At 33.9% G+C, this 14,503-nt stretch overlaps 2 protein-coding genes across 9 annotated transcripts in view; both read right to left on the bottom strand.

Moving 5' to 3' along the window:
* LOC115890214 (serine/threonine-protein kinase N) overlaps positions 1-14,503 on the bottom strand; it is a 61,433-nt gene that overhangs the window by 24,274 nt on the left and 22,656 nt on the right. For all 3 annotated transcript variants that reach the window (XM_030910380.1, XM_030910379.1, XM_030910381.1), the window contains exon 6: positions 307-553. In XM_030910380.1, the coding sequence (XP_030766240.1) occupies positions 307-553 (247 nt within the window). The remainder of the gene's footprint in view (positions 1-306; positions 554-14,503) is intronic.
* LOC115890215 lies at positions 1,690-11,916 on the bottom strand. 6 transcript variants are annotated; one of them, XM_030910388.1, is made up of 8 exons: positions 11,666-11,916; positions 6,382-6,869; positions 5,076-5,446; positions 4,432-4,623; positions 3,995-4,260; positions 3,389-3,646; positions 3,124-3,313; positions 1,690-3,030 (listed from the first exon to the last, which is right to left on the bottom strand). In XM_030910388.1, exons 2-8 carry the CDS (start codon positions 6,648-6,650, stop codon positions 1,877-1,879), a joined length of 2,700 nt encoding a protein of 899 aa, XP_030766248.1. In that variant the 5' UTR covers positions 6,651-6,869; positions 11,666-11,916; the 3' UTR covers positions 1,690-1,876. The 6 variants fall into 6 exon arrangements, with proteins under 6 accessions (XP_030766248.1, XP_030766242.1, XP_030766243.1 ...); XM_030910382.1 differs by having other exon boundaries at positions 5,076-5,458; positions 11,666-11,915; XM_030910383.1 differs by having other exon boundaries at positions 5,076-5,458; positions 6,382-6,827; positions 11,666-11,915.

The raw sequence follows: 14,503 nt of genomic DNA, 5'->3' as shown, positions 1-14,503 counted from the left end.
AAGAATATTAATATTCGTACGAAGCAGCTAAATGTATTTTTTATATAATTTAATTTTTGTGACAGTAAACATTCAATTTATTGTTCCAATATAAGCATTTTACAAATTAAATTTTTAAAATTAATGTTCAAATTTGGCGCGCGGACGATAGGTCCTCGACAAGGATAGATAGAGTAGAAGCACCGCGTGTGCAACAATGGAAGTCGTTGATATGTTTGCGACAGTTTCCATAGTGATTTACTTATCCGCGTAAGTATATATGATCTAGGCTAATAATAATACTCCAAAAATATATTGCCGACTTACCGGTAACAGCGGCGCATCTGTTAATAGTACTGGAAACGTTATGCATTTTATTGCTATCACTGCGCACCCTGAACGGCTGCAAACTGGTGTAGTGCACCGTCACCGGACTGGACGTCTGCGCGTGCGCCAGTTCCTCTTTGAGCTGCATGGCCACGGGCGAGTCGGCGGGCAGCTCCGCCTTGCGCTGCTCCAGCGATCTGCGCAGCAGGTCCAGCTTCATGCTGCTCGCTCGCAAACTATCTTGGGCCTGCAGGTACCGACAATAAAAACAAATGATATGGCGTTGTTGGATAGAACGAAATAAAGAAATAGATTTTAAGTTATATACGGTAAATATATTGATGCCTTTGGTCGTGTTTGGGGTAATGTAAGGTTAGGAATTTTATCAGGGTTATGATTAAACATGTTTAAATAATGTTTAAAACGCTGTTTTAAACATGGAAAAAATTTTTCAACTATTTAATAAAAAAAATCTTAATAAAAAAGGAATAATAAACAAGGAAATCACCTCAACCTAATGTTTTCTGAAAAAAAACCCATTCAACTCATTATATAACAGAAAAAAGTACCTAACTCTAAGTCTGATAACAGAATTAATAAAAAATACGGTACTTAATCACTTAATGAAGATTTCTAAATATACAAAGATTTTTGATATTGCCGACAACTGTATAATTTTATTTCCCATTTGTTAAGAATTTTTGGCAATGTTATGTAAATTTTTTGGTCTAGGTGTAACGTTTTTTTTAAATATACGTTAATTATTTTAGTATATATGATTGCATATGGTTACTACCCGATATTACGGTTTTTATTTGCTCTTTGAATTTGCCGACCTCACGTTGGGCGCCAAAATTAAATGCGTAACGTTTTTTTTGTTACACCATGCGATTTATGTAGCGCTCTCTTAATATAAATAAAAAAATATCGAAGAACCTACGACTATTTTACCGATGAAGTGACCGTTTACACAGGGTGTAACAAAAAAAAACGTAATACAGTTATTTTTGGCGCCCAACGTGAGGCGGTAAATCACCAAACAGAGCTAATAAAAGTGGAGTTATAGATTGTTATAGACTTTGATTTGAATCATTCCATGGAAGATGACAGCTGACCAATCAGACTATGGTGGTCAGTTTATTTTTGTTTAGTCATGAGAGTACAAAATACGTAACTAACATTACATTAAATCTTAATTAATTTAATAACAATGATTTAATTTCAACCTTAAGAATAGTTATCATAAGGTTGAAGATAAATCTTTCACAAAGGTCTGGTTATTTAGAGAAAAATAGTAATTTTGTCTGATTTTTCTATCTGTTTTTTTTGTAAAAATATCCGACTCAATTACCATGGAATGACTCATTTAAAAAAATACCTTTTTACATCCATGATTTCACTCGATCCTCCAGGCCGGAAGAACAACCTTACCAGTAAACTCTTCAAACTTAAAAATACACAGAGTTAAATCCAAACAAAAATAAAAAAAAATTAAAAACATCACTAGGTTTACACGAACTGTATCACAAAACTATCACAAAATAACCTCTAAGACACGGACAAACACAGTTCAAAAATCGGTAAAGGGCACGTCCCCTCCCTTCTGTCGGTCCTTGGAGCCGTTGTTTTCCAAAAACTCTTTCCAATTGCCCACGTACTTTCCGCTAGGTGGATCCCCCATGCTCCTGGTTCTATTCCTGTAGCCCAGCGATTCCCAGAAGCTCTGGCAGTGATCGCACAGGCAGTCCGGGTTTTTGGCCGGTCCAACGTGGTGTCCAGGTTTTTTCATGACGTTTACGACCTTTCCGAACTTTCTGGCGATGGATCGGGGTTCTGTGTAAATCCCCGGGACTATCATGAAAGGCGAACGAAGATTCGGGTCTAAACTTAGTCTTTGTTTGGCTGAAATTACTGAAGGCGAACGAGATGTTGGACTGGAATCGCTTAGAGAGCCTTGATCGATACTTTCTTTGGATGGAGGTTTTTTTAAAGGTTCTGGACGCTTTTTTGAGATTGTTTCACCATGTGAAGTAGGTTGATAGTCCAAAGTCTTCAGAAAAGCTCGTCTCACTGTATTTGGTAAAGCATTTACTGGGTCTTTAGCTTTAGGAACTTCATCCTCCACTGTAATTTTAGGAACCTCTTCTTTACTAGGCTTTTTAACGATGGTGTCCCTTTTTTGAGGACCTTTAACGAAGGTCCAGCCCTTGCCTGAACCATCCGAGTCGTTACTATCGCTGTCTTTCGAGTCCCACTTGGTTTTGTCTTTGATTTTTTTCTCCATGTACTCTTGCATGCGTTTTTGTTGTGCCTGAAGGGTTTTTTCGTTCACTGTAGGTTTGTAAGGTCTGGGATACCCTTTGTTCTTCCATTTTTCCTCCATTTGTTTAATCCTCAACCGATCTTCGGAATTAGCATACTCGAAGCTATCACTTCCTTGAATACTCAGCACGGTAGGAGTCTCCAAAAGATCCTTTCTCTCGTTTGAATATTCGGGAGTTTCGTCTATGCTCTGGTTCGTTTGGTAAAGTTTTCTTGGAACAAAATCCAGACTTTCTGTGGGTGCTATGCTGGAACGACTATGGAGAAGACTGTCGATGTCTGAAAACGTGTCTTTCCAAGAAGTATTGGCCACGGAATCGTAGTCTTCTGGAATGGCGCAACTGGACATGGAATAGGTTGTCCAGGATCGTGGAACACTTGAAAGACTTGCAGAAAAATCACCTGAAATTAGATTAAATATCGAAATTAAAAAAAATAATGTATTTGACTAAATCTTAAATCAACAACATAAATATGCAGATATAATAGTCTTACCAATAGTTGAATATGAGCTAAGTTTCGAAGGATATGCGGTGCTAGCGGCATCATCGTCTGACTCGTCTTGTTCCATGGACGTTGCAGTTTCAAACGATTTTTTTAAAGACTGATTTGTTTCAGAGTTTTTGACTAATCTGTTTTTCAAATAAAACGGTAAGTCTTTTTCGTCGGCTTTTTTATGAGTTACCTGAAAACAAAAATAGAGAAATAGAGGAACTAATAAGAAAAAATTATCAGCATTTTCTGTTAAAAAAATACTTACTCTCATTTTTTCGTTCTCAAATACTGTTTGAGGCGTACTGGCTGTTTTGCTCTCTGTGCCATCATCGCTACCTTCACCGCTAGCATCCGATTCTAGTTCGGTACCGGTACAGTAAACGTCAATGTGAACGGTTCTGGGTTTCTTCTGTGAATCACTGGCCTTGGAATCGGCGGGTGATTTCTCTTTGGAAGCTTCACGTGAGTGATCGAAAGCAGGATGTCTTCTTAGCTTCGGTGAGCGAGTTAGTTTTTTTGGAGGCTATGAAATAATATTAATTCTCATTTAATAATAGTCACTATTAAATCAAAAAAAAAAAGTTATTCCCAGCAGTCTTTGGATTTACCACCCCACGTTGGGCGCCAAAAATAAGTGTGTAACGTTTTTTTTTCTGTTAGACTCCCGATTTATGAAGCACTATCTTTTAAAAAATCCAAGAGCCTACCAGTGTTTTGCAGAATAAGAGTGAGTTTTGCTCCCAGTAACAAAAAAAAACGTTACATACTTATCTACTACTACTATTTACTAAACGTTACATTCCCAGCAGTCTTTTACGCCGTTTTTTCGACCTTATGGTACTAATTAGAAACACAAATAACTAATTCGTACCTTGACACTGTCTAGACTATCCGGTGTAAATGTGCCTCCTGGGGAATGTCTTCTCCAAATCGGTTCTGTGAATCCCCGCCTTTGGTATTTCTTAGAAGTTTTACCTTCAACAGAGTCAGTACTGTTGGTTCTTAAAAAGGGAGACGTGCATTTGTCCACCATTTCAAAGGTTTGTACGGAAGCGTCTTTTTTTGTACTCGCTTGAGTAATCGGTGGTCCTAAGCTTGTACTTCTTGACGATCCCTTTGCGCATTCTAAAAATGATTCTAAATTACAATTAAATTGTTAGTTTATGTGTTTGGCTCAGGACATATTATAAGTAAATTTTAAGGGTGTTGTACGTTGGCTCTCCTATTGGTTTTAGAAGGAACTATGTACTACTGTATGTTTCCCAAAACTATATAAGTATTAAAATCTTGAAAATAAAGTGTGGATACCTTCAGGAACAGTTGATATTCCACCGCCGAAAGGGTATTCATCTCCTTGTCTCGTGTGGTGACACCAAGGATCACCACATCCATAAAATCGATTTAAAGGTAAACTAGGTCCTATAGAGGACGAAGGAGTTTGACACCTTAAACTATGAGTTCTATTACATAAGGAATTAGAACTACTTGGTACTTGAGAACCTAGAAACAAAAACTATTGTGTTATTTCTCTCAAATATTTATTTCCATAGAGGCAACACTCCTATAAAGCTAGTCTGTATATATAAAAATCACATAAATTTTTTTTAGCTTTGTCAGAGGTTTACTGTTTTGAGTAAAATCTCAAATAAATTGGATAACCTAAAAATTCAATCAGCTGAGCTGTTTAAATGTGGGTTAAACGTTGACTATTGATATATCTAATAGAGGGTGATTAAAAAATCTACAGTGAATAAAATTAATTTAAATATTTTTTGTAGAAATTTAAAAATGTAAACTTGTAAACTTAATCGATTGATTTAGATGTCCCAAACCAATCTACCCTTGTTTATAGCATTCCGCATGTTGCTGCCATCGTACTCTCCTGGAAGGCGCTTAAAGTTTTTACTAGCCTTACAGAAGATTACTTATATGGTCTCTATCTCAAAACTAACCTGCAAGATTTGAAGACAAAGTAATGTTACAAGTGCTCCTACATTTCCTATCGTAAGGCGGTATAATTCTTCTAGGCAAACTACTACTACCCAGTGAAGCGGGACTAAACATATCACTACCATACCCGGAAGAATCGTGAATCAAACCCCCTCTAGTGGCAGCGTCTTGCATCAGGGTCAGTCTGGGGTCTTTGGGAATGTTTTCAGATTTGATATCGTCACCTTCTTTGTTAGGTGGAGGTGTGGAAGTAAAGAAAATGTTGCCTTGCTGGTACCCTCTGGTGTAATCAGTACCGAAAACTGCACTAGGAGGTTTGATCTGAGGCGGTACGGATCTTGGAGGTGTTAATGTTGCAGAGCTGGGAGTATCACTATAAAGAGATCTGTAAAAAGACATTTATATCTTCTTATTCTACAGGGTGGTCCCAACTGTATTGAGGAAACTTCGGCAGCATATTCTGCAGATAAAATAGGTAAAAAAGTTCGTATAAATTTATATCCTAAAATGCTTAGTTTCGGAGATACAGGGTGTAAAAGTTTCATTTTTATTTCGATTTTTTCCAAATAATTTCTAAAGTAACGTCAATTGAAAATTGATATCTGGCTGGTCAATACATGTCATTATTACAAAAAATAAACATGTTGAGTAGATAGTTATTTGGCTGAAATAATAAATTTGGTAAATTTTTATATTTTTTTTAATTAATCAAAATTTTTTTTGCGAAAAAATTATTATAAAACAGTTGTTGTTAAACTTTTGGCACAAAAACATTTCAAATTTATGGCAATGGTGACAGGTATTGATAATTTCGATTCCAAATATATCAAGAACCATTACTCGTAGCGATTTTTACCAAGAGTCGTAAAAAAAACGTCGTAAATGTATATTTTTTTACTCAGTAGTTTTATACAGATACGGACGAAAAGTTATTACTTTTCAAACCAGTTAAAAATATGTAGGTGGCGCCCTCTACAAGTAGGAGTCATATTTACATCAAAATCAAATTATTCATGTCAAAAAACTACCGGACACAAATTTTCAATTGACGTTACTTCAGAAATTATTTGGAAGAAATCGAAATAAAAATGAATTTTTACACGCTGTATCTCCGAAACTAAGCATGTTAGAACATACATTTATACACACTTATTTACTTATTTTTATTTGCAGAATATGCTGTCAAAGTTTCCGGAATAAAATTCGGACCACCCTGTATATTGGTAGCAAAAATTGTCATATCAAAAAAATTGTCATACCAAACCAAAAATGGATAAGACGAGTTTTGATACTCTGCCTCTCACTTACTTGTTGCTATTCGAAACACTAGGTGGCCACGCCTCCCCAGTCCTGCCACGTCCTCCCTCCGACGTCCTGTCCTCTGACGTGGCTCGTCCCGCCCACTCGGGCTGCCACGTGTACGTCATGCGCACGCCCCCTGTAGCTTCGTCTCGTTCCGTGCTGGTTCGCGGCCTGTTTCGCGGGTCGTCGGCTCCAGGATGGGAGATGGTGAATTCTGCGTGGACGGAGAAATGTGTGGGTGGAGACTGTTCGTCCCTTCGGGCGTTCCCGTACATTGTGGGCGTGGTGTTTTAGTTGGTAGGCGGTGGGAAAAGATGGTTTACTTCTTTTTGGGAAGGTGGAAGTGTCGTGCACTCGCGAGGATTGTCATAGTCTTTTATTTTGGTGTGATATTAATGTTGGGGTAATTTTATTTATTTTTTTCTATAAAATATTGCTCAAATTTTAGACTTCTTTTAGGGAAAAATATTCTTAAAGTTACACGTTTGGTAGGTCTGAAGATAGTTAAGATTTTTTTGTGAATATTAATATAAAAAGTTACTTGGCTTAGAAATCCACGACACTATCTGTTTTGGTTTGGTTTGGTTTGGTCTGCTTTTCTGACAGACGTTTTGAAAACATAATAATAATTAAATAATAATATGTAATACTGTACTTAATATTATGAGTAATGAGAATTTTAATATTATATTATTTACTAGTCAGTAGTGGTTTTAACAACACTCTTAAAAACGAAATTGTGCCAGTAACAGTAGTAATGAGGTCTAACGAAAATAAATATATATTAAAATTCACGAAAGCCTCTACTAACGACCGAAATATTCGAGCCTATGTTATTTTTGTTTAAAAATTTATTTTTGAAACCCGAGTTATTTCTGAATTTGTTATTATTAGCTTACGGTTGTCGTTGCTTAATAAAAACATTCCTTTAGTCACAGATTTTTTGTATATTTACTTTAAAACATCCATTATTATTCATAAAATATGCTTACATTAATATTGTTTTATTTTATTTTTTTTTTCAATTTGCTATACATCACTTTAATTGTAGATTAGTGGAACAACTAATACACAGCTTGGAATACCTACTAGCAGAAATCAACAAAAGAAGTAAGTTAATATGGAGTACTTACAGTATTGGCCAAAAGTGGATGAACCAATACCAATAATTGCGAAGAAAATCAGATTTGAGGTGTTAAATATCAAAATTATTTTATGTACCTTTGTATGTTAAAAGGTTAATACATTCTCACCAAAATACTACAAAAAATATAAATTCTTCTGTTAGTCTTATCAGTTATAGATAAGAATTGGCAAATATTGCTTTTTTGTCTTGGACAAAAATAGATGAACTAAATATTTTTAAAAATCGTTAGTTTCATTTGTTCTGCTTTTATGAACAATTGCAATTTAAAAACATTTGAGCTTGTGATATATCATGCCACGTGGAATTAACTTGTCTGCAGATCTTAAGTTGCGAGTAGTGAATGCTTTTAAGGATGGTTTGAAGCAATCGGAAATCGCTAAGCAATTACGCCTTGGAAAATCAGCGGTCCATTATATTTTAAAGAGATATAATGAGAGAGATGTCTCTATAAAAAGAAAACCAGGACGACCTAAAAAAGTTGGTCCCAATGTGATAAAAGCCATAAAACGAATTTCTTCACAAGATCCATTTTTGCAGTCAACGAAGATAAAAGCAAAACTTGAAGAAATGGGCTATCCACCAGTGAGTACAAGGACAATCCGACCTAAATTAGTTGACCAGAAGTTGTTTTCCCGAAGACCCGCCAAGAAACCACTGCTATCAAAAAAAAAATTTGAAGGCCCGATTAGCATTTGCCAAGGAACATCAAAACTAGACTGTGGCACAATGGAAAAAAGTTTGTTTTAGTGATGAATCAAAGTTTAATTTGTTGTCATCAGATGGAATTCAACATGTAAGAAGACCTCCCAACGCACGATTGCTACCAAAGTACACGCGACCCACTGTAAAACATGGCGGGGGCTCAATCATGGTATGGGGCTGTTTTTCTGGGTATGGGATGGGGCCTCTCCATAAAATTGAGGGCATAATGGATCGGTTTGGCTACAGAGACATTTTACAAAACCTTTTAGTGCCTTATTTGGAGGAAAAAATGCCAGTTGTACACTACTTCCAACATGATAACGACCCGAAACATGCCTCACAATTCGTTAAAAGTTTTTTGGAAGATGAAATGGTGACTGTTCTCAAATGGCCATCGCAATCCTCAGACCTGAATCCAATAGAAAATTTATGGGAAATTTTGGATCAACACATTAGGGCCAAATTCTACAAAAATAAGCAAGAATTATTTGCAGCTTTGAAAGAGTCTTGGAAAAATATCGATTTTTCTATAATTGAAAATCTTCTGGGATCTATGCCTAAGCGATGTCTGAAAGTAATTAAGAATAAGGGTTATTACACTAAGTACTAGTAAATTATAAGTTAATTTTTCAGTTTTTGTTAACATAAGATTTTTTTTTATTAAATATATATTTTGTTCATCTACTTTTGTCCAATAGTTTTTTCAATTTAAATTTTTTGCTACCTTATTAAAGCACATTTTAAAAAAAACAATGCTATTTATTTTTATAGCACTGACACTAGACTTGAAGTAAATATAGCTCAAATTTTAATTTTAAACATATTAGGAAAAACCCATTATTTTAACAAAGTTCATCCACTTATGGCCAATACTGTATTTTGTTTTATTATTTAGTTTAAATGAAAATTTTTCATTGCCATAATATAGCCAGCAATTTGTTACAAAACCATATAAATTATATATCACTGTAATCACAAAACTTCAATCTATTTTTGTATTGTAACGGAATTTTAAATTATGTCTTTATTTTCGAGAAAATTTAGTCCAAACATAAAGAATATTTTGTTGATGATTTACCATCAAAATCTTAAAAATAAAGAAGTTGTGTAAAAATGTGCTACAATACGGATATAGTATAATCCTTTATCTTTAATTTCCTTCTTCATCTGTATAAAAATACCTAGCCAGTTTGACATAAAACGTTAAATGCCGAACGCTTATTTTGATACTTTTTCGGACTGGTGAAATCTTTTTATTCAAAGCTCTGAGCAGAATATAATGATGATAATGATATAAATTAAATAAATGCATTAAACAGGTTTCTATAAATATATATTGAAAAAAAATATGGAGCGATGACCGAGAACGGGCGGTAACAACAAAGGGAAACGTCTTAAATCAACAAACCGATAGTGTTACGTCACGTGCGGCCAACGAATCCGCATACATACACGCACACCCGTACGTATTCCTGTTCTATTTTCGTTCCCGGAGACACCGTTTAGTCCCGGTACACCTGTACGCTTCTTTTTTCCCGGTCGTTGGACAGCTCCAACCAAAATAAACCGAAGAAGACCACCCGACACTCCACACTTGTCACCATGTGAATATATTGCTTTGCTCGTATTTCAACACGATACAGACATTGAAATAAAATGTCTTGCGTTGTATGCAGGGTATTAAATGAATAAATAGTATACATATAAGCGATACCAATTAAATTTATAGTTGCGTCATCGAGTGCGCGATTTTTAAATTCATTTTTGCCAACAATGGACGTATTCGGCGCCAGGCTGACTAACTGGAATTTAAATTTCCAGCTGGGGATTCAGGTGGTAGCTCTGCTGTAAAAAATGCCAAGTTGCCACATTTATTTATTTATTTCCTGACATTGTTATTCGTTTTCACACTTTAGTTTTGTATTACGAGTTTTTGGTTTAAATGAATTGGGTTGTGATAATTTAAGATTAAAAAAATATACTAGCAGACCTTGCAGTCAAACATTGTTCTTTTTAGAACCTCTTTTGTTTAAAATAGCTTAATAACCGTTGCAAAAAACTCATCGCAACTTCGTTTTGAACGGAAAAGCGGTAGTAATGGCCCTTTATGTCCCTTAAGTGCTGTTAAGAAGCTGAGTTTTATTGATGTAAATAACTGTTTATATATTTATAATTAATTTATTTTTGTTTCATAAAATATTTTGATTAAAAGAAAATATGAAAAAGTTGGCAACGTTGTACCGGTCAAGCTTAATCACGTGACTAAACGTTGATTTGATATGAACTATACGTTATTATATTACAGTATTACTAATATTAATTTTTATTCTTTCAAAATGTTATATCGTGTGAAAAACACAGGTATTCGGGAAGTATTTAGAGATTTCTTGTAACGGTATTTAACTTTTAAATCTCACACATCCTAGATATCTAAAAAACATGACAAAAGCTAGGAGAACCAATATACGCACTTCAGTTAGAACGCAATATAAATCTATATTGGGGGCACACATGGGGCACACACAAAACCCCAACAAACAACGAACATCAAAGTAAAAATGTATTGTATCAAATACCATGCGAGTTTGTCAAATGACACATTGCCCAAACATCTAGACTACTTCTTTAAATATCTGAATTAAAAAAAAAAAACAAAGAAAATTTGAAACAGAAAGATAGACTTGTCAACCTTCAGAAATGTGTCTCCTTGGATTCTTAGCCCAGTAGGTTTTTTATATAAAAAAATAAAGATATTTTGATTTTTTTTCCATAGCAACTAACTGTTAAAATTGCCTTATATCTATCAAAAATAGTAGATAAAATAGTACTTTAACCGCAAGAGTAGATTAAATGATACTTTAACAGCGAGGATAGGTTAAAAACTTTATTTCTACTCGCACGTTTTTTAATTATTGCTTCCATTTTTGAAAATTTTTGTATTCCTTTTCATAAGTTATTCGGGATTTAAATAGAAGTAGTTTGGATATGGCGTTTGTCGCCTCAGCCTGAATATCTGTTCGTAATTGTAATTTACTTATTTCGTTTTGAGCCATTTCTGGCTCCAATTCAATCAGCAATCGACACGAAAGAGAATTAAAAAATATTGACTCAAAACTGACAACTGAAGAGACAGCTTTATTTATTTGTCAAATTACATAGAAACCAACGCCAACCCAGCACAATATTTTTCTACTTGTAATAAATTCCTTGTAATAATAATTTCTGAATATTCTTTAAAACGTAACTCGTTATGGAAAGAAATATTTTTTTATACACGACGATAAAATTGCATTATCGTCTCCCGAAATTAAGTCACTCGCGATTTGATCGCTCGTGAATTAATCTTTTCGGTCGACGATAAAATACCATTTTATCGTCTTGTATAAAAAATAACTATTAGAAGACCCCAGAAGTTTGTATTTAACTAGAACTTCGTCATACATAAATTAGATAGAATTCTTGCTTCACTCACAATCACATATTACTGTACAAATACACACTAATATTTAAAAAAATACACGTTTTTTTAGGCACTATACGAATTTTTTGGACGATTACAGCGGTCGAAATACCGCCCACAGATCACTATTTCGAGGATTTTTCGTTAATTTTCTTTTCATTTCGTTCGCGGCTACGAAATTTTCCCGACGTTCTGGGGTCTTTCGAGCGACTGTTTTGGCAACGGCATGTAGTAGCCAAGCGAAGGAAAAACTATTTCTAGGCGGCCGAAACCATTGGCGTAGAATACGGACTTTTTAGCATGAGATTTTGATATTCTATGTATACTCCAACTAGGTACATCGCAGAAACTTTTGGATAAGAAGATTAAGCAATGAGCATTAGGGTGCACAAAAATAAATATTTTTTTTTCTTTTTAGTTACCATGAAAATATCGTTCATGATGATTCAGCTTTTAATATTAATATTAAGAGGTGCCTCATCGTGACTTTCTATTTCCCTTTTAAATAACACGGAAAAACATTTTTTTTAAATTTTATTGCGTTCTAACAAATCAGCGTTTTGTAAAAATCAATACATCTTGTAGGAAAATGAACGGTCTTCAAAAAAGATCTCATGAATTTTCATTTAATCGACTCGTTTGAAAGTTATTGAAGGTTAAAGTTCAACGGCTCTGGTGCATAATAGCCTTGTATATGAATTAAAGTAGCTCAACCTAAGACGTTTATGGATCTAAAGCACCAGATGGCGGGGCGTATTTCACAGTCTTTTACTAGAGAAAAATATTTTTTGTCACTATGAATTTTGAAGCGGCCAATAAAAACAGAGAAAATAAAAATCGATAATTTTCGGACTGTGCCAATTGGTTACTAATCGACCAGATACTTTTTGTCTATTAGATATGCTATAAAAGCTGGTAATTATACAATTCGACCATTGTAAATACCCGACAAATTCCGCAAGGCCGACGAGGTCGATGTTTTTCACTGATAAGAAAAAAAAATGTTTGTTTAGATAATTTTCGAGATATTTTTTCTTTCTGAATGCACATTTTAAAGTATTTTATATTCTTTGTCCGCTTGATCTATTATACTGGTCGCACGTATCGAAGTTTTATTTCTTGTAGTTTTAAAATATTTTCTTGTTTCTTTGTAGTTGTAATGTAAAATTAGATTAATTTATTAAGTTTGATTATAATGTTTAGTGTAGACTACCAGAAGAAATTTAGTAGTGTTTTTATATTTTATTTTGAAGTTAAGTAGTAGGTGAAGGGGTAATTTGGTTAATTTTTCTTTATGTTTGATTAATTAATAAGTTTGATAATTTGTTTAGTGTAGAATACAAGAAGTAGTTTGTGTAGTGTTCTTGTAAGAGATTATATTCATTTATTTTGTAGTTGAGTAGAAGGTGAAGGTATTTGGGTATTTTTTTCTTTTTGTTTTTCTTCTAATAATTATTGTAGTAGTTCTTTTAAATATTGTGATAGATACATTATAATCTTCCTTCTACTTTTCTGGTAGTTGAATATACGAAAAAAATCTGATCAAATTTATTTTAAATGAAATTAATCTAGTCTTATTAATTAATCAAATTAAACTAGTCAAATAATATTAATTGCAATCAATTATTAAAAAATATTAATTATTTTGGAAAATAACTTTTGAAATGGAGTATTATTGATAAAATTTAGCCAATTTTTTTTACCCAGTAGCGTATTTCAATATGATCTTATCATTTATCACTGTATAATAACTTTGTTGTGGCAGAAAAATATACCAGTTAGTTTCAAAATATTATTTTTTTTTCAAACGTCACAAAAGTATTAATTTTTGCGACGTGATTGACAATATAAAAAAGTCATTTTAACGCCTAGGCATAAAAGTAAAGCACTTTACGCCTAAGCATAAAAGTATGAAAATATATTATTAAAATGACATAAGTCTCAAATTCAACGAGCCGTAACCATAGTTTCTCGATATATAATTACTCATGGTACAAAGAAAACTTGAAAACAAGGTATGGTCGATAGCGTCTCCAATTTCGTTCAGTTTGCGCATATCGCCTGTGACGTCATATGCCATACAACAAAATATCCGTATTGTTCAATTGCCACTAATAAAAAAAGACCTAAAATAGGGAAGAATTAAATAACCCCTAAAGTTATGTAAAATCATCGAGCTGGACATTTGAAAAGTTATGACACATTATACACATTTATTATGTGTCATCTGTTTGAAAATTTGAAATTGGCGCGTGGAGCTTGCCGACCAATATTGCCGTTTATCACCTGTGACGTGGTGACCACCTGCGCAATATCATACCTTTTTTTTTGTAGCATGATAATTACTTACAAGGTATGAGTTGTAAATATTTTTATATTATTTGGAACGTTTGAAATTGTTTAAAACATTATTTGTGGCGTTTGAAAAAAGTAGCATGTTCTATTCGGGGTAAAATGACTTTTGTGCTTCGGCTGTATGTCAAACCTACAGTCTCGCCAACGAAAAGTGTCATTTTTACTCCTAATAAAACAATATACTAGAAAGTTTTATGGTTTAACGGGCTTTGTGAGTTAAAACATAATGATATTTTCAGTTTTTATAATTCTCGATCGAAAATAAACGGCGTCAGCGATGGCTATGAAATGAAGATCGCTGTCATTTTATATGTAAATTTATGTGGGAAATGTCGTCGATCGTCATTTCCCTGCCAACTGGACGCCGTTTTTTTTCATATGGTACAAAGTTAAAGCAAACTTGACTCTCACCATGTTTTACGCTAAGAAAGATTTATTTCGTGTAATAAAGATTTAAATGGTGT

Source organism: Sitophilus oryzae, unplaced genomic scaffold (genome assembly GCF_002938485.1).
Source record: "Sitophilus oryzae breed Bouriz unplaced genomic scaffold, Soryzae_2.0 scaffold_85_pilon_pilon, whole genome shotgun sequence".
Classification (NCBI taxonomy): domain Eukaryota; kingdom Metazoa; phylum Arthropoda; class Insecta; order Coleoptera; family Curculionidae; genus Sitophilus; species Sitophilus oryzae.
Note: the sequence above shows the minus strand (reverse complement) of the source record. Positions and strands in the feature narration are given on the sequence as shown.

Excerpts from the sequence above, each read along its gene's own strand:
- LOC115890215 (XM_030910382.1), bottom strand. The coding sequence starts at position 6,650 with ATGTACGGGAACGCCCGAAGGGACGAACAGTCTCCACCCACACATTTC. Across the intron at positions 4,624-5,075 it reads TTTGTCTTCAAATCTTGCAG|GTTCTCAAGTACCAAGTAGT; the intron begins GTTAGTTTTGAG and ends TTTTGTTTCTAG. Across the intron at positions 3,031-3,123 it reads TAGCTCATATTCAACTATTG|GTGATTTTTCTGCAAGTCTT; the intron begins GTAAGACTATTA and ends ATCTAATTTCAG.